Raw genomic sequence first — 19,735 nt, forward strand, 5'->3', positions numbered from 1 at the left:
GGCTATAGCGGCCTTTTTTCAAATTGTGTTTCTCATGGGGTCTTGGATGTTTTAGCAATATTTCACACTTTCGTTACCCACACATGTTAATATTGAATATACCACATTTCCAACATTTATCTGAGCTGAAATATTTTGTTATGTAATAGATGTAGTGATTAATATGTTGATTCTAATAGGTTGCACATGATTATCCTCAGTATGTTGAATCAGATGTGTTTTATGTAAATGTATATTTTCTCTCTGCAGTACATCTTCGGGGAGTTCAGCCCTGATGAGATCAATCAGTTCTTCGTGACTCCACGATGTTATGTTGAGGTAAGACAAATACTTTTGAATGAGGCTTGAATTAGACAGTTATTCACATACGTTTCCTCCAGCTTATAGCTGTTTTGACACCATATAGTCTATGGTGTTAAGTGTTGGAGTGCCGGTGGCTCTTAATGTTAACCGGGTCGATCTTAAGAATGGACTTTTGTAAGCTCATTAACACCCAAACCACTGAGTTTATAGATTTAGACCAGTGTGTATATCTACTGTCATTGTGTCTAAAACACAGAGAAGACAATGGTTTATTGCTCATGTTTGCAGTTTAGTGAGCGTGAAGAATATAAGCCAGCACAAAATAACGTGTTTTTATCACCAGGACTGTCATCTGCCCCACCTCTCCAGAGTGCACATCACACAGATGTGATGAATTGATAAGCAGGAAGACTGAGAACAGTTGTGGTCTATGAGATTAACGCTATATTTGATTGTTTACTTTAATTAGAAAGTGTTGTTTTAGTTGTAATCTAATCTCTCTGCTCTTTGACAGCTTCCCCCCTTCAATGACAAAGTCTCCTGCGTCAGTCAGTCTTCAGGTAAGAACGTCTGTACTGGATTGCTCTGATTTTATTTATTTAAGTTTGTCTCGTAGACCATTCCAAACGTCATCCGCATGAGGCTGACCAGCGCTCTCTGGGTTGACAACACTCTTGCCCCCACATGATTTAATGGTTATGACCAAAGTCAAACATACGTCCGTCTGTGCTAGTTGGATCCAGACCAACCTGACTGAACTGCATGGAAGAGAGTGACAGTCTGAATTCATATTGTTTTAAGATAAGGTTTTACTTGTAAAAAATATGTCCAAACATACCTGCAGAGCAGGGATTTTTGAGCCACCAAGTTACAAAAAGTCTGTCAACCATACCTCCCCTGCTCATAACACTTGATTTTTACCTTGATTTGTATGAATTATTCAGGAAGTTACTGCACTCCTGCTGTGCCTTACATTACGGAGTCTATGAGACGGCAGGTTTGCGGTGAGTTTTGGGTCCGACACTCTGTGCTTATTACTTGTTGCTGAAGAACTCAAACCCAGGTCTCAAAAACTGGTGGCTTTCTAAACCTTGCCCCTATTTACTCTCATTCTTGCCTGTCCGTACGATCTGTGAGGCTTTGCATGCTTAGATGCTGTTAAATATCTCCTCTCTCTATTGCATTAAACACATTTGCACCGCAGCAGTGCTTTAAGTTGACTTGTGATTGATTTGTATACCCCCTCCCTCACTTAACTGGATGGATTGAGAGAACCCTCTTTTATTGGACTTATAAGGGCATAGTAATGGTCTTATATGGAAGCTAACAATTACAATAGGTATTTTGTTTTGCAAGGGTATTACTCTCAGTGCATCATTATGACTCTCTGGAATGAAATCCCTTTGATAAAAACACTAACAGAGGACACTCTAATCCACAGAGAAGAGCGAATCACAACCGTACTCTAACCATACCTTACATTCCCCCTCAGGGTTTCCGGTGGCTGGGTTGTATGGATGACCAGTCATGTCTTATATAGCCCAGCCGTACCATATTCAGAGTGTTGGGATCATCTGATCTGCATTTACTAACGTTTTCTTCATGTTCACCTTCAGCTCTTTCTCTCACTGCCTATAATCTTCCAATTTGAGATGTTAGCAACTTGTTAAATGTAATCGATATTGAACTTACGGTTCGTTGCTTGATACTTTTATTTGTGGAGTACTAAAGGTCAATGTTTGTTATTCAATTGAGTTTGTGACAGTTAATGAAGTTGGAAATTGTGTTGTATATTTCATGATGCCAAAACCTGTTTTGGAGGCAAGATATTGGCCAAGTAGTATTTTATTGTGTTGTGTGATCCTTATGAACCTTTGTCTTCAGTGCAGAACTTTAGTGCCTTATGTTCCCAAGCTGACTGACTTATCCTCCTCTGCAGGCGAAGACTACCAGCGCATTGAGTTTGGTGTGGACGAGGTGATGGACTTGGAGCCTGTGGGAGTGAAGGATCCTCTCTTCAAGGTGTCCAGCACTCTGAACCCCCAGGCTCCGGAGTTCATCCTGGGCTGTCAGCCGTCTCAGAATGTCCTGCAGACAGCCACAGCCCTCTCTCCGGCGGCAGACGTCCCAGACGGAGCACACTACAACTCCCTGGACGGCCCGGATGGCCCCGACGGCCCAGATGGCCCAGACTCGGAGCCCTGCGCCATGGACAGCAACCAGAACTGCCAGGATGGGGACGGGGGCCCGGGCAGCTTGGGCCAGAGGGAGAGGAAGAAAAAGAAAAAGCGACCGCCAGGATACTACAACTACCTGGAGGGTTCGGGCCCCAATAGCGGTGGCATGGGCATAGACGGGCCTCCTGGAAAGGGGTTGGTGAATGGACACGCTCTTAGCGGCCCTCACCTCGGGTCGCAGGACATGGTTGGTAAGGCATTGTCAGGGGGCAAACTTTCCACCTCAGCCCCTGTCACTAGGGCAGCAGCGGCGGATGCGTCGGCTGCTGTGAATCAGAGGACTTGTGATAGCCCTGATGAATCGTCTTTGGACTTCACGAGTGGAGCTGCCTCTTTATCAGATGGTAAAGACGCGGCTTCCTCCTCCTCCTCCTCTTCCTCCTCCTCTCAGAGCAGTGGGGGGGCAGAGGGGGGCAGGACTGCAGAGCAGCAGCCTGAGAACATGGCTCCAGAGAGCCCTGAACTGCTGGGCAGCGGCGGGCACAGCCCCTGCCCCACCTCCCCTCCTCCTCCCTCGGTTGCTGAGGCCAGCCCCCCTGCCACCATTGCTACTGCTACTACTGAAGAAGAGGAGGAGACTGGGGACAGTGGGGTGGCCAATGGGCTGGCTGAGCCCCATGCTGGAAACAGTGCAGACGGACACAAGGAGGCCTCTGAGGCAGGGGAGCAGCCCCAGCAGCAGGCCCCAGCTCCCTCAGTGGAGCCTGCCTCGTCCCCAGACTCTGAGGCCCAGCCGGCGGTGGCAGAGCAGCCTCAGTCGCCTGCCCCTCCGGCTGCGCCCGCTGCCAACCCCCCCAAATCCTGGGCTAGCCTCTTCCACAACTCCAAGCCTCTGCCTGGAAGCCCTCAGGCCTACGTGGAGGTAAAGAACGTGGTGGAGGTAGTGGCTCCCTTCCTGGCCGCCATGGAGCAGCATGAGAAGACTGGGGAGGTGAAGGAGAGCCCTGTCCATGTATCAGAGGATCCCATGGCCCCTAAACTTGCAGGTAGTGTACTCACAGATAGCCCCACAGTGTGACAAAGAAGAGCTCACAGGTTAACCCTCATGTCCTTTCGAGTGTGTTAGGGCTGTCTCCAACAAAACAAAAAATCTAAGTCGTCTGTTCTTTCGACCGAACGTGTATTTTTCCATATAGATACACCCTATGTGTTTTTAATAAAATTAATTATATATGCATTGAGCTTGTTTGATGCTTTGAGCTCACTGTTTGTTAAATATGACACAAATGACTCGAGGGAGCCAGAGATCAAGATAACCAGAAGACAAAACCTTAACCTGTCCCCACCATCCTCCCGCTCCTACTGGCTTTCGCAGATTCTGCCGTTATTCTCCTGAAGTTGCCGGTAATAGGCTTCATGAGGAGTCGGCAACCTTTCTCATGTGGAATGCCAATTTATTTTACAATTTATACCGATCTACGTGCCAGTTATGGTTTTCATATGCACGTTTTCGTGTAACAGTTTCATTTAATTTATAACAAGGTCTTCATATCTCAAAATCATTATCATGTGGTTAATCAAAAATCGAAATGAAAATGATACAAACCTAAAAAGTAACTATGTACAAATAGCCTATAAAGCCAACAAATAAAAACATTGCATCCAGCAGGTAGAAAAGCAGGTTTAAAAATAAATATCCTATAAATCACATTGGCTATGCATGGCCTGTCTGCAATGAACTTGAAACATTGTATCAACTATTAACTTGGGTGGGGCCTGAAGCTCCTTGCAACATTGTATAAAATATTCTGGGCCCTCAGTTTCCCGTGCCAGTGAACTCTGGACACACCGCTGTAGGCTATTTGCGCAAGGGATAAGAAGTAATCAGGTAGGCCTATTTTGTGACGTTTCCACTGGATCAGAGCATGACATTTATCTAAAGGGAGAGAGCATGAAAGATTTTTCAAATACATTGAGGAATGATTGTCATTCTCAATGGATATAAAAACAGACTTAGTTTGCTTGCTGTTTGAGGTGAGGAAACATTACTTTGAGAAGCTCCACGACAATCAGAAATACTATCAGATCCCCAAATGGGCACATTTATATGCCAACATTTGCGCGGATGCCAGGTAACCTATAGGCCTACTTCAATGCGTAAACAGGTGCACATCCTTACTCAACATTGACAGGAGCGCTCCAAACAAAAGACTGTGACTAAATTGACAACTCGTAAATGAATTAAATTAACCAAAACGTGTTTCTCACAAGTGTAGCATAGGTTGTGCTACATAAATACATAAATAATGTGTCCACTCCAACAGTGAGAACGGTAAAAGACTGGAATAATAATAATACAGTGGGGGAAAAAAGTATTTAGTCAGCCACCAATTGTGCAAGTTCTCCCACTTAAAAAGATGAGAGGCCTGTAATTTTCATCATAGGTACACGTCAACTATGGCAGACAAAATGAGAGAGAAAAATCCAGAAAATCACATTGTAGGATTTTTAATGAATTTATTTGCAAATTATGTTGGAAAATAAGTATTTGGTCACGTACAAACAAGCAAGATTTCTGGCTCTCACAGACCTGTAACAACTTCTTTAAAAGGCTCCTCTGTCCTCCACTCGTTACCTGTATTAATGGCACCTGTTTGAACTTGTTATCAGTATAAAAGACACCTGTCCACAACCTCAAACAGTCACACTCCAAACTCCACTATGGCCAAGACCAAAGAGCTGTCAAAGGACACCAGAAACAAAATTGTAGACCTGCACCAGGCTGGGAAGACTGAATCTGCAATAGGTAAGCAGCTTGGTTTGAAGAAATCAACTGTGGGAGCAATTATTAGGAAATGGAAGACATACAAGACCACTGATAATCTCCCTCGATCTGGGGCTCCACGCAAGATCTCACCCCGTGGGGTCAAAATGATCACAAGAACGGTGAGCAAAAATCCCAGAACCACACGGGGGGGGACCTAGTGAATGACCTGCAGAGAGCTGGGACCAAAGTAACAAAGCCTACCATCAGTAACACACTACGCGCCAGGGACTCAAATCCAGCAGTGCCAGATGTGTCCCCCTGCTTAAGCCAGTACATGTCCAGGCCCGTCTGAAGTTTGCTAGAGTGCATTTGGATGATCCAGAAGAGGATTGGGAGAATGTCATATGGTCAGATGAAACCAAAATAGAACTTTTTGGTAAAAACTCAACTCGTCGTGTTTGGAGGACAAAGAATGGTGAGTTGCATCCAAAGAACACCATACCTACTGTGAAGCATGGGGGTGGAAACCTCATGCTTTGGGGCTGTTTTTCTGCAAAGGGACCAGGACGACTGATCCGTGTAAAGGAAAGAATGAATGGGGCCATGTATCGTGAGATTTTGAGTGAAAACCTCCTTCCATCAGCAAGGGCATTGAAGATGAAACGTGGCTGGGTCTTTCAGCATGACAATGATCCCAAACACACCGCCCGGGCAACGAAGGAGTGGCTTCGTAAGAAGCATTTCAAGGTCCTGGAGTGGCCTAGCCAGTCTCCAGATCTCAACCCCATAGAAAATCTTTGGAGGGAGTTGAAAGTCTGTGTTGCCCAGCGACAGCCCCAAAACATCACTGCTCTAGAGGAGATCTGCATGGAGGAATGGGCCAAAATACCAGCAACAGTGTGTGAAAACCTTGTGAAGACTTACAGAAAACGTTTGACCTGTGTCATTGCCAACAAAGGGTATATAACAAAGTATTGAGAAACTTTTGTTATTGACCAAATACTTATTTTCCACCATAATTTGCAAATAAATTCATTAAAAATCCTACAATGTGATTTTCTGGATTTTTTTCCCTCATTTTGTCTGTCATAGTTGACGTGTACCTATGATGAAAATTACAGGCCTCTCTCATCTTTTTAAGTGGGAGAACTTGCACAATTGGTGGCTGACTAAATACTTTTTTCCCCCCACTGTATATTGAATGCATTAACAGACATTACCGTAACCAAACAAACATTGTAGATTAGAAATTATAGTAATTAACAGTATATGTACTACTGGTGATATATGTAATGGGGAATTGATAGACACTTACAGTCAAACGCCAACAATTCACACAATTTATGAAACAATGAATGTGCACAAATTGGCGGGAAAGCGCATTCTGGAGAGAGACGTGCATTGTGCAGCCACACTCCCCTTCTTCTTGGAGTGTGCCATCCCCGCGGCCTCCGCAATGGATTAGTCTCGGCCTCCGCAATGGATTAGTTCACTGAGATGGGGACGAATAAGATGGGTCTTGTGTGCCATAAAAAAAAAAATATATATATATATATATATATATATATATATATATATATTTGCTAAAAAATATTTGTCGACCAACAGCCTATCGACCAAACAATCGACCAGTCTAATAATTGGGGTCAGCCCTAGAGTGTGTTGACAAAACTATACCCATTGATTATTATAATAGTTATCAATTTGTGCACTTTTCATGTTCTGTATGCATGTGCTGAAGTTCAGCCTACCGTCCACTTGGTGGCAACATTGGGGCATTTAGCCAGACTGATACACATGAACACCAGGTGGTGCTAACACTCAATGCTTGGTAAGGCCCAGATTGCTATGACACATCTCCATGACATGCTTTACCTCACCACCCTATTTTCCCCAATCATGCCCCAATGAATGGAGCTGGGGAATTAATGTCAGGCCATGTGAGCCCAGGGAGACTCCCATGTGGCCGGCTGGCCTTGCTGGCATCAAAGGGAGTCATTGTATATAGCAGTAATACTAATATATATTGAAGGCCTCTACTCCAAGCTGCAATCATGAGAATACAGGCAGAGGGCAGGCTGGAGCTACTGCTTTACCAATAATGTATGAGCTGCACTAATTAAGTCCGTTACCATGACATCAACCTTATGGATTTTCAAATGTACTAGACTAGAGCAGGATAGATCACTGACCTCAACCCTTTCTCCTAACACACACACAGAATCTAAAAGAAAATTGCGAAGTTGCATAATGAGTTGAACTTGTAAGCTGCTTAATTAAAAGGGGTATGTATGATCATATCCTGATTACTCTCTCCACCCAACAACAGCCTACAGGTGTTGGGGAACACACAGGGTACACTGGTGGTTTTAAACAGACTGTGACAGGGAGGATTGTCATGTCTGGGTAATGTGTGGTTATCTTGATGGGATTATTGCTTGTTTCACTCAGTGCTATGACCCTGGGCTTCCTCAGGCCTCATGGATATAGTCCAGAGAGGCCTTATCTCAGTGGGTTACTTAAGCCTCCTTGTAAATTGTGGTTGACACTGTATTTTTGTCATCCTTTTAGTAAAATTGGATTTTCCATCTCTCCGGCACCCTTATGAAGTATTTATGAGCGAGAGAGGGGTTCTGGGCAGCCTAATGTGCTGTAAATAATTCAACCATGCTCCACGTGGTTGCCTTCACCGGCCTTCAAGGCTTATTTTGTACCCATAATACAGTGCTCAGACTGCGCGCTCCTGTCAGGAAAGACCCCAGAGGATGAACAGGAAGCTATTTATAGGACCCGTAACTGGTGTCACCACTACCACGTCTCATTTTGATTTCCAACCCCGTATACGATCTTATCTCTGGACTGGATTTTATCTGGAGTGTGCATTTACAGTTTAGCCAAACTATATTTATCTTCTCTCCTGGAATGACCATTTCACTTTTAGCAAACCTGTTATCTATAAAAACCATGTTTCTATAATTTGGAGATTGTTCATAATATGCTATGTACATAGGCGGAACTATCAAAAAAATTGCCTGGTATTTTGAACCCATTGTTTTCCCATAATGTGATTGTGGTATTGTTTTATGATACTTTCTATGCTGGAATGTCTGGCCACGTTACCATGGAAGCTGTGTTGCCAGTGACAGTCTCCCTTCCTAGGCATGGCACAGTATCTCCTTGTTCTGACAAACCAGCCTTGTGTGCCACTGTCATATGATGCAGAGTTGGAAGAAGGGACACAATCTACAGTGAGGGGAAAAAATGATTTGATCCCCTGCTGATTTTGTACGTTTGCCCACTGACAAAGACATGGTCAGTCTATAATTTTAATGTTAGGTTTATTTAAACAGTGAGAGACAGAATAACAACAAAAAAATCCAGAAAAACACATGTCAAAAATGTTATAAATTGATTTGCATTTTAATGAGGGAAATAAGTATTTGACCCCTCTGCAAAAACATTACATAGTACTTGGTGGCAAAACCCTTGTTGGCAATCACAGAGGTCAGACGTTTCTTGTAGTTGGCCACCAGGTTTGCACACATCTCAGGATGGATTTTGTCCCACTCCTCTTTGCAGATCTTCTCCAAGTCATTAAGTTTTCGAGGCTGACGTTTGGCAACTCGAACCTTCAGCTCCCTCCACAGATTTTCTATGGGATTAAGGTCTGGAGACTGGCTAGGCCACTCCATGACCTTAATGTGCTTCTTCTTGAGCCACTCCTTTGTTGCCTTGGCCGTGTGTTTTGGGTCATTGTCATGCTGGAATACCCATCCACGACCCATTTTCAATGCCCTGGCTGAGGGAAGGAGGTTCTCACCCAAGATTTGACGGTACATGGCCCCGTCCATCGTCCCTTTGATGCGGTGAAGTTGTCCTGTCCCCTTAGCAGAAAAACACCCCCAAAGCATAATGTTTCCAGCTCCATGTTTGACGGTAGGGATGGTGTTCTTGGGGTCATAGGCAGCATTCCTCCTCCTCCAAGTTTTGAGTTGATGCCAAAGAGCTCCATTTTGGTCTCATCTTACCACAACACTTTCACCCAGTTCTCCTCTGAATCATTCAGATGTTCATTGGCAAACTTCAGACGGCCCTGTATATGTGCTTTCTTGAGCAGGGTGACCTTGCGGGCGCTGCAGGATTTCAGTCCTTCACGGCGTAGTGTGTTACCAATTGTTTTCTTGGTAACTATGGTCCCAGCTGCCTTGAGATCATTGACAAGATCCTCCCGTGTAGTTCTAGGCTGATTCCTCACCGTTCTCATGATCATTGCAACTCCACGAGGTGAGATCTTGCATGGAGCCCCAGGCCGAGGGAGATTGACAGTTCTTTTGTGTTTCTTCCATTTGCGAATAATCGCACCAACTGTTGTCACCACCTCACCAAGCTGCTTAGCGATGGTCTTGTAGCCCATTCCAGCCTTGTTTAGGTCTATAATCTTGTCCCTGACATCCTTGGAGAGCTCTTTGGTGTTGGCCATGGTGGAGAGTTTGGAATCTGATTGATTGCTTCTGTTGACAGGTGTCTTTTATACAGGTAACAAGCTGAGATTAGGAGCATTCCCTTTAAGAGTGTGCTCCTAATCTCAGCTCGTTATCTGTATAAAAGACACCTGGGAGCCAGAAATCTTTCTGATTGAGAGGGGGTCAAATACTTATTCCCTCATTAAAATGCAAATCAATTTATACAATTTTTGACATGCGTTTTTCTGGATTTCTTTGTTGTTATTCTGTCTCTCACTGTTTAAATAAACCTACCATTAAAATTATAGACTGATCATGTCTTTGTCAGTGGGCAAACATACAAAATCAGCAGGGGATCAAATACTTTTTTTCCCTCACTGTATATAGCACAGTATGGAGTAAATTGATATTATTTTTGAGGTTTACAAACTAACTTCTATTTTAACTTTTTGTTTGATTTAGTGAGGGATGTGTTCAAAATCCTGTGTACTTGTTTGAATCCCCAGAACTAATTGAGAATGTGAAGTTAATACACAAACCAGTTTCTTTGCAACCAAGAGGATTGATCAACAGGGGAAACTGGTGCTATATCAACGCTGTATCCTTTTCTCAGCTGCATGTGAAATGCTTCAATCACACCATGTCATAAAGTTACATTAAATGTCTATATTTAGTGTTGTTCCAATTAGGTGATTTTGCCCTTGACTGCCTCCCCCAAGACATTGCAGGCCCTGATTGCTTGCCCCCCCATGTATCACCTGTTGAAGTCCATTCCCCTGTTCAATGACACCCAGAGACCCTGTACTTCCACACCCATGATGGACAACTTGTAAGTAGCTTCTCTGTCCCTGGGAGCTGACTGGCCGTATTTAAAAGTCAAATCTCACAATCAATAGAGGTCTTGTTTGTGTGCAAATAAGCAGCGATGACAAATTCCTGCCTGAACTAAATTGGTAAAACCGTGTTAAGAGTATGTGTTAAATGTGTGCTCACTGCATTGGGTTGGGTGTGTACTTCCTTTGCTAATTGCAACTCCCTGACCTTGTTTCTCCCCCCACTCCCTCCAGTGTAAGGCTTGTCAATGAGTTCAGCAACATGCCTGTGCCATCCAAAGCCAAACAGCAAGGTAAGCTGTCAGCATCTTCTAAAAGAGCTAGAGTTTCTTTTATTTCCTGTTGATGTTAATTTGATGTGATCCTTGTTGCTTTTTCCGTAGCTGCTGGCGAAAAGATAATAAAAGACATTCGACCAGGTGCTCCTTTTGAACCCAACTACATCTACAGACTCCTCACCCTCATCAAGTCTAGTCTCTCAGAGAAGGTAAAGCCATGGGGCATCCAGACCAAGCTTTACCTTCGGCCTGTAAAATGTGTAATGTGTGCTCGGAGGGTGTACTAGCAATTCGGGCTGGGAGATATATTTAATGAATTAGAATGTTTTAGGGCGGAATATCGCAACAATCATTTTCATTTTTTTATGCACATTTATTTCCGCTTGTTCTCATGTTGTCTTTTTGGTCTAGTCTCCTTTGCTCCCTCTGTGCTGTGTGCACCTTACCATTTTACATGCACACACCAAGCCCCTGCCACTCACAACAACAAAGATGAGAGATCACTTCTTCAACTTCCCATTTGCATTTGTGGATTGATCCAACAGAATCGGTCATATGGACACCGAAATGCATTGAGACATTATTTTACTATAATAGAGGAAGTTCACCTTTCTAACGATACCCTTTTTATGTCTCAACTCCTCAAATTGCGCGCAGAGCGGGCACTACTAAAACAGGAGTATCAATGAACATTGATTGTGGAAAATGTATGCTCAGCATTTTAGCCAAAGACTGTTATACTAGCTGTCTAGTCTGTGTTTTATAAATGTGCAATAAGCATAAAACACAATTATATAACGAATTGCCAACCCATTCTAATTCTGAGAAATAAGGTAGGCTACATGATTTCAACATCTGAACAAAGTGGACAGGCTAGCATGCTGTTCAAACAGTTGGAGACCGACAGAACGGTGTGTTCATAACAATTTAACTGTCCTACCTTGTTAGCCAGCAAATAGGTCCAAGTTGGCTAAACTTGAAATATAAAGATGAGCTGCTTACTCACTAGCACATGGGCTTGTGCTAGAGTGATTGAGACCTGTGTTAATTTTCTATAACACCTGCTACAAGTTAGTCATTATTAGTGAATGTGCATTATGCATGGTTCTGGTTAAATACAGTGGGGGAAAAAAGTATTTAGTCAGCCACCAATTGTGCAAGTTCTCCCACTTAAAAAGATGAGAGAGGCCTGTAATTTTCATCATAGGTACACGTCAACTATGACAGACAAATTGAGAGAAAAAAATCCAGAAAATCACATTGTAGGATTTTTAATGAATTTATTTGCAAATTATGGTGGAAAATAAGTATTTGGTCACCTACAAACAAGCAAGATTTCTGGCTCTCACAGACCTGTAACTTCTTCTTTAAGAGGCTCCTCTGTCCTCCACTCGTTACCTGTATTAATGGCACCTGTTTGAACTTGTTATCAGTATAAAAGACACCTGTCCACAACCTCAAACAGTCACACTCCAAACTCCACTATGGCCAAGACCAAAGAGCTGTCAAAGGACACCAGAAACAAAATTGTAGACCTGCACCAGGCTGGGAAGACTGAATCTGCAATAGGTAATCAGCTTGGTTTGAAGAAATCAACTGTGGGAGCAATTATTAGGAAATGGAAGACATACAAGACCACTGATAATCTCCCTCGATCTGGGGCTCCACGCAAGATCTCACCCTGTGGGGTCAAAATGATCACAAGAACGGTGAGCAAAAATCCCAGAACCACACGGGGGGGACCTAGTGAATGACCTGCAGAGAGCTGGGACCAAAGTAACAAAGCCTACCATCAGTATCACACTACGCCGCCAGGGACTCAAATCCTGCAGTGCCAGACGTGTCCCCCTGCTTAAGCCAGTACATGTCCAGGCCCGTCTGAAGTTTGCTAGAGTGCATTTGGATGATCCAGAAGAGGATTGGGAGAATGTCATATGGTCAGATGAAACCAAAATAGAACTTTTTGGTAAACACTCAACTCGTCGTGTTTGGAGGACAAAGAATGCTGAGTTGCATCCAAAGAACACCATACCTACTGTGAAGCATGGGGGTGGAAACATGGGGTGGAAACATCATGCTTTGGGGCTGTTTTTCTGCAAAGGGACCAGGACGACTGATCCGTGTAAAGGAAAGAATGAATGGGGCCATGTATCGTGAGATTTTGAGTGAAAACCTCCTTCCATCAGCAAGGGCATTGAAGATGAAACTTGGCTGGGTCTTTCAGCATGACAATGATCCCAAACACACCGCCCGGGCAACGAAGGAGTGGCTTCGTAAGAAGCATTTCAAGGTCCTGGAGTGGCCTAGCCAGTCTCCAGATCTCAACCCCATAGAAAATCTTTGGAGGGAGTTGAACGTCCATGTTTCCCAGCGACAGCCCCAAAACATCACTGCTCTAGAGGAGATCTGCATGGAGGAATGGGCCAAAATACCAGCAACAGTGTGTGAAAACCTTGTGAAGACTTACAGAAAACGTTTGACCTGTGTCATTGCCAACAAAGGGTATATAACAAAGTATTGAGAAACTTTTGTTATTGACCAAATACTTATTTTCCACCATAATTTGTAAATAAATTCATAAAAAATCCTACAATGTGATTTTCTGGATTTATTATCCTCATTTTGTCTGTCATAGTTGACGTGTACCTATGATGAAAATTACAGGCCTCATCTTTTTAAGTGGGAGAACTTGCACAATTGGTGGCTGACTAAATACTTTTTTTCCCCACTGTATGTAACAAAAAGGTCATTTTCATAGACTTAAAAGCCAGATAAGTGATTATAGCAAAAAAGCAGGTTAAACTATTTTGATAAAATAATTAAATTATTAGTGGGTCTTATGGTTGTGGAAGGCCTATATTTAGCGTAGGTACAGTGGGGAGAACAAGTATTTGATACACTGCCGATTTAGCAGGTTTTCTTACTTACAAAGCATGTAGAGGTCTGTCATTTTTTCATAGGTACACTTCAACTGTGAGAGACGGAATCTAAAACAAAAATCCAGAAAATCACATTTGTATGATTTTTAAGTAATTAATTTCCATTTTATTGCATGACATAAGTATTTGATACATCAGAAAAGCAGAACTTAATATTTGGTACAGAAACCTTTGTTTGCAATTTCAGAGATCATACGTTTCCTGTAGGTCTTGACCAGGTTTGCACACACTGCAGCAGGGATTTTGGCCCACTCATCCATTTTCTATTGGGTTCAGGTCTGGAGACTGGCTAGGCCACTCCAGGACCTTGAGAAGCTTCTTACGGAGCCACTCCTTAGTTGCCCTGGCTGTGTGTTTCGGGTCGTTGTCATGCTGGAAGAGCCAGCCACGACCCATCTTCTTCAATGCTCTTACTGAGGTAAGGAGGTTGTTGGCCAAGATCTCGCGATACATGGCCCCATCCATCCTCCCCTCAATAAGGTGCAGTCGTCCTGTCCCCTTTGCAGAAAAGCATCCCCAACGAATGATGTTCCCACCTCCATGCTTCACGGTTGGGATGGTGTTCTTGGGGTTGTACTCATCCTTCTTCTTCCTCCAAACACGGCGAGTGAAGTTTAGACCAAAAAGCTCTATTTTTGTCTCATCAGACCACATTACCTTTTCCCATTCCTCCTCTGGATCATCCAGATGGTCATTGGCATACTTCAGACGGGCCTGGACATGTGCTGGCTTGAGCAGGGGGACCTTGCGTGCGCTGCAGGATTTTATTCCATGACAGCGTAGTGTGTTACTAATGGTTTTCTTTGAGACTGTGGTCCCAGCTCTCTTCAGGTCATTGACCAGGTCCTGCCGTGTAGTTCTGGGCTGATCCCTCACCTTCCTCATGATCATTGATGCCCCACGAGGTGAGATCTTGCATGGAGCCCCAGACCGAGGGTGATTGACCGTCATCTTGAACTTCTTCCATTTTCTAATAATTGCGCCAACAGTTGTTGCCTTCTCACCAAGCTGCTTGCCTATTGTCCTGTAGCCCATCCCAGCCTTGTGCAGGTCTACAATTTTATCCCTGATATCCTTACACAGCTCTCTGGTCTTGGCCATTGTGGAGAGGTTGGAGTGTTTGAGTGTGTGGACAGGTGTCTTTTATACAGGTAACGAGTTCAAACAGGTGCAGTTAATACAGGTAATGAGTGGAGATCAGGAGGGCTTCTTAAAGAAAAACTAACAGGTCTGTGAGAGCCGGAATTCTTACTGGTTGGTAGGTGATCAAATACTTATGTCATGCAATAAAATGCAAATTAATTACTTAAAAATCATACAATGTGATTTTCTGGATTTTTGTTTTAGATTCCGTCTCTCACAGTTGAAGTGTACCTATGATAAAAATTACAGACCCCTACATGCTTTGTAAGTAGGAAAACCTGCAAAATCGTCAGTGTATCAAATAATTGTTCTCCCCACTGTATAATTTCACAAGCCCTGGATTCATTAGATTATGCTGACAGTTTGAAATGCAGTGTATTTTACCTTTAATTGTACAACAAAGCTTGTGTAGAGAGAACATTTAAGAAAAAAAAGATATACACTACCAGTCAAAAGTTTGGACACACCTACTCATTCAAGGGTTTTTCTTTATTTTTACAATTGTTTACATTGTAGAATAATAGTGAAGACATTAAAACTATGAAATAACACATATGGAATCATGTAGTAACCAAAAAAGTGTTACACAAATCAAAATATATTTTATATTTGAGATTCTTCTTGTTGGAAAAGCATTCCAGGTGAAGCTGGTTGAGAGAATGCCAAGAGTGTATGTTTGATGTGTTATTTCATGTCTTCACTATTATTCTGCAATGTAGAAAATAGTAAAAAATAAAGAAAAACCCTGGAATGAGTAGGTTTGTCCAAACATTTGACTGGTACTGTGTATATCGTGAATTGCCGAGAAGTATAAAAAAATCAAGATTTCTAGGCCGTATCGGCCAGACCTACTAGCAATAATATAAATCAAAATCTATTTAGTCTTTACATTTCAAGTCGGTTTGATTTTTAGAATGTTGAACTATCCAGACATTCCACACTTTCAGGTGTTCAGGGACTTGGAGAAAATAAACTGAAACACTTTGTATCCCCTGTTTCCTGACACTGGTTTTATGTAAAATTCCACATCCTCATCAGTACACCTGTGGAGTCTATGCACCAGAGACATTCAGTCTGTACCTGTCTGATGGTACAGTACGTTGATACATGTATAAATACTCATCTATTGGTGCATGAGACATGCTGACTCATTACTGATTCATAACCAGATGAAGTGCAATTAATAATGCTACTGGTGCGCACTGATGTCCTGTCCTGAAGCTCTGTAACAGTGGACAGGGCCTGTGTGTGCTGAGTCAGTGGTTTTGCATTAGAGAGCAGGCTCTCTTGGCACCGTGGTCTCGTTAGTGCTGATGGTTGTGTGTTCTCTGTCAGGGTCGACAGGAGGATGCGGAGGAGTACCTGGGCTTCACCCTCAACGGACTGCATGAGGAGATGCTGGCTTTGAAAAAGCTAATCTCCCCTCAGGAAGATAGTAAGTAGTGCTGTGATCTAAATCTGATGCATGAGGTCATGAGATGATCTATTAACACATGCTCTCTGATTTATGAACTGATCTAGTCCCTTTTCATTTCACATCATTTCCTTATGTTCTTTGGCCTCACTGCTCAAGGTGTATCTGCTCTATGATTGCCAATGACTGTGGTTCTAAATCAGTTGTCTCTTCTCCTGTCTTGATCAGAAGCCCCCACACCCAATGGCCCAGAGTCCCAGTCAGGTGTGGATGACGATGCTGCTGATAAGGAGGAGGGGAGCGATGAGGAATGGGAGCAAGTGGGCCCCCGAAACAAGACCTCCATTACCCGTCAAGCTGACTTTGTCCGCACCCCCATCACTGACATATTCGGAGGGCACATCCGGTAGGGTAACACCGATGACTTGTGAGGTGTCAGGAAACTCACACACAGTTTCTTTACATGTGATGTGTTGCTTATAATGGAACTTAATGTTGTTCAAGAAGATGTAGTCAAGTCAATGTTTTGGTGGACCGAAAGCCTTTACTACTATTTCCATGAAGAGAAGCCTGAGTCTTGGAGAGACACCTGACTTCTCTCGCACATGAAGCCAGAGTGATGGTCAGCCGCTGAGTGTTTCTTTTCTCCCTGCCCGGTGCTTATTTTTCTTAAAGCCCAGCAGCAGAACTGTGGCACCAGTGGTGTCCTTACCCTTCTTTTTATTGGCTGTGGCGCCGGTGCCTGGTATGACAGGAGAACTGACAGAGTATAGTGCCATCTTTATCTGGGCCCCCTTGGGCTGACTTCCCTGGCACCGCCTCTGGCCCCCTGCTCCAACCTCAGCTGAGGATGCCATCCCAAACAGGCCAGGCCTGCCATCAGCTGGCACTGGGCTTTCTCTGCTCCAGCAGCACTCTTCATAGTAACAGCTATTGTGGCCTGGCCTATGGTCGGTGGCCTGGACAGCAAGGCGTGGGGGAACACACTCGCAAAGAAAATCACAAAACAACTTTGAAAGTGTAGTACCTGTGAGTGTGACTGGGCCAAATGACATGCTCTCTGAGGTTCTGGTTTGGCACACGCCTGGCCTGACTGGGTTACAGATCACTTCAGAGGATTATTTTTCTCAGAATCAGTAGTAAAAGTAAATGGAACACAAGCCCAGACCTTCAGGAAGGTCTTGGTTGAACTATGCATACCCGCTGAGTTCAGCTACATTCACGTTTTCTGCCACTCTACTCAGGGTAATTGGTTTGGCTGAGGGGAATCATTGGAGCAAGATTAGCATGACCTTTTCACTCATATAGCTGTCAGAGGACTATGAATGTTGGAGTTGTTTTTGCCATTTGAACATTTTGGATCTGTTTTTGCCACGAAGAGGAGAACTTGAGGAAGGAGAGGAGAAGATGTTTCATAGAGGAGTAGTTTGGAGAGACGTGTAGAGAGAATCAGTATTATGACCCATCCACTTTCAACACTTACCTTCAAAGCTGTGATGCTGTTTTCTGAGGTCGAGATGTCGTTGAGAGACACTCCATATCCATTACTGAAGTTTTTGAAAGAAGCTGTGTGAAGCTTTGTAATGTCCTTGTATGTATTGTATTTAATTGTCTGTCCTATGCAGGTCGGTGGTGTACCAGCAGAACTCTAAGGAGTCAGCCACCCTGCAGCCCTTCTTCACCCTGCAGCTGGACATCCAGTCAGAGAAGATCCGCACCGTTCAGGAGGCCCTAGAGACCCTGGTGGCACGCGAGTCGGTTCAGGGCTACACCACTAAATCCAAGCAGGAGGTAAGGGTCTTACACACACAGTACAGCTACAGTGGGGGAAAAAAGTATTTAGTCAGCCACCAATTGTGCAAGTTCTCACACTTAAAAAGATGAGAGGCCTGTAATTTTCATCATAGGTACACGTCAACTATGACAGACAAATTGAGAGAGAGAAAATCCAGAAAATCACATTGTAGGATTTTTAATGAATTTATTTGCAATTTATGGTGGAAAATAAGTATTTGGTCACCTACAAACAAGCAAGATTTCTGGCTCTCACAGACCTGTAACTTCTTCTTTAAGAGGCTCCTCTGTCCTCCACTCGTTACCTGTATTAATGGCACCTGTTTGAACTTGTTATCAGTATAAAAGACACCTGTCCACAACCTCAAACAGTCACACTCCAAACTCCACTATGACCAAGACCAAAGAGCTGTCAAAGGACACCAGAAACAAAATTGTAGACCTGCACCAGGCTGGGGAAGACTGAATCTGCAATAGGTAAGCAGCTTGGTTTGAAGAAATCAACTGTGGGGAGCAATTATTAGGAAATGGAAGACATACAAGACCACTGATAATCTCCCTCGATCTGGGGCTCCACGCAAGATCTCACCCGTGGGGTCAAAATGATCACAAGAACGGTGAGCAAAAATCCCAGAACTTCACGGGTGGACCTAGTGAATGACCTGCAGAGAGCTGGGACCAAAGTAACAAAGCCTACCATCAGTAACACACTACGCCGCCAGGGACTCAAATCCTGCAGTGCCAGACGTGTCCCCCTGCTTAAGCCAGTACATGTCCAGGCCCGTCTGAAGTTTGCTAGAGTGCATTTGGATGATCCAGAAGAGGATTGGGAGAATGTCATATGGTCAGATGAAATCAAAATAGAACTTTTTGGTAAAAACTCAACTGGTCGTGTTTGGAGGACAAAGAATGCTGAGTTGCATCCAAAGAACACCATACCTACTGTGAAGCATGGGGGTGGAAACATCGCTTTGGGGCTGTTTTTCTGCAAAGGGACCAGGACGACTGATCCGTGTAAAGGAAAGAATGAATGGGGCCATGTATCGTGATATTTTGAGTGAAAACCTCCTTCCATCAGCAAGGGCATTGAAGATGAAACGTGGCTGGGTCTTTCAGCATGACAATGATCCCAAACACACCGCCCGGGCAACGAAGGAGTAGCTTCGAAGAAGCATTTCAAGGTCCTGGAGTGGCCTAGCCAGTCTCCAGATCTCAACCCCATAGAAAATCTTTGGAGGGAGTTGAAAGTCCGTGTTGCCCAGCGACAGCCCCAAAACATCACTGCTCTAGAGGAGATCTGTATGGAGGAATGGGCCAAAATACCAGCAACAGTGTGTGAAAACCTTGTGAAGACTTACAGAAAACGTTTGACCTGTGTCATTGCCAACAAAGGGTATATAACAAAGTATTGAGAAACTTTTGTTATTGACCAAATACTTATTTTCCACCATAATTTGCAAATAAATTCATAAAAAATCCTACAATGTGATTTTCTGGATTTGTTTTTCTCATTTTGTCTGTCATAGTTGACGTGTACCTATGATGAAAATTACAGGCCTCATCTTTTTAAGTGGCAGAACTTGCACAATTGGTGGTTGACCTAAAGACTTTTTTCCCCCACTGT

The 19,735-nt window shown here is 43.7% G+C and overlaps 1 protein-coding gene across 1 annotated transcript; it reads left to right on the forward strand.

Moving 5' to 3' along the window:
• Positions 1-213: 213 nt before the first annotated feature.
• On the forward strand, positions 214-18,128 carry LOC121564519 (ubiquitin carboxyl-terminal hydrolase 10-like; the record flags this gene model as incomplete). The annotated part of the gene is made up of 11 exons (XM_045220525.1): positions 214-318; positions 818-863; positions 1,248-1,307; positions 2,243-3,526; positions 10,217-10,308; positions 10,430-10,539; positions 10,778-10,836; positions 10,927-11,030; positions 16,239-16,338; positions 16,546-16,723; positions 17,943-18,128. Coding segments are annotated over exons 1-11 (2,309 nt in total), but the record flags the coding sequence as incomplete, so codon positions are not given.
• Between the last annotated feature and the right edge of the window lie 1,607 nt (positions 18,129-19,735).

The sequence above is a fragment of the Coregonus clupeaformis genome, unplaced genomic scaffold (genome assembly GCF_020615455.1).
Source record: "Coregonus clupeaformis isolate EN_2021a unplaced genomic scaffold, ASM2061545v1 scaf4169, whole genome shotgun sequence".
NCBI lineage: Eukaryota > Metazoa > Chordata > Actinopteri > Salmoniformes > Salmonidae > Coregonus > Coregonus clupeaformis.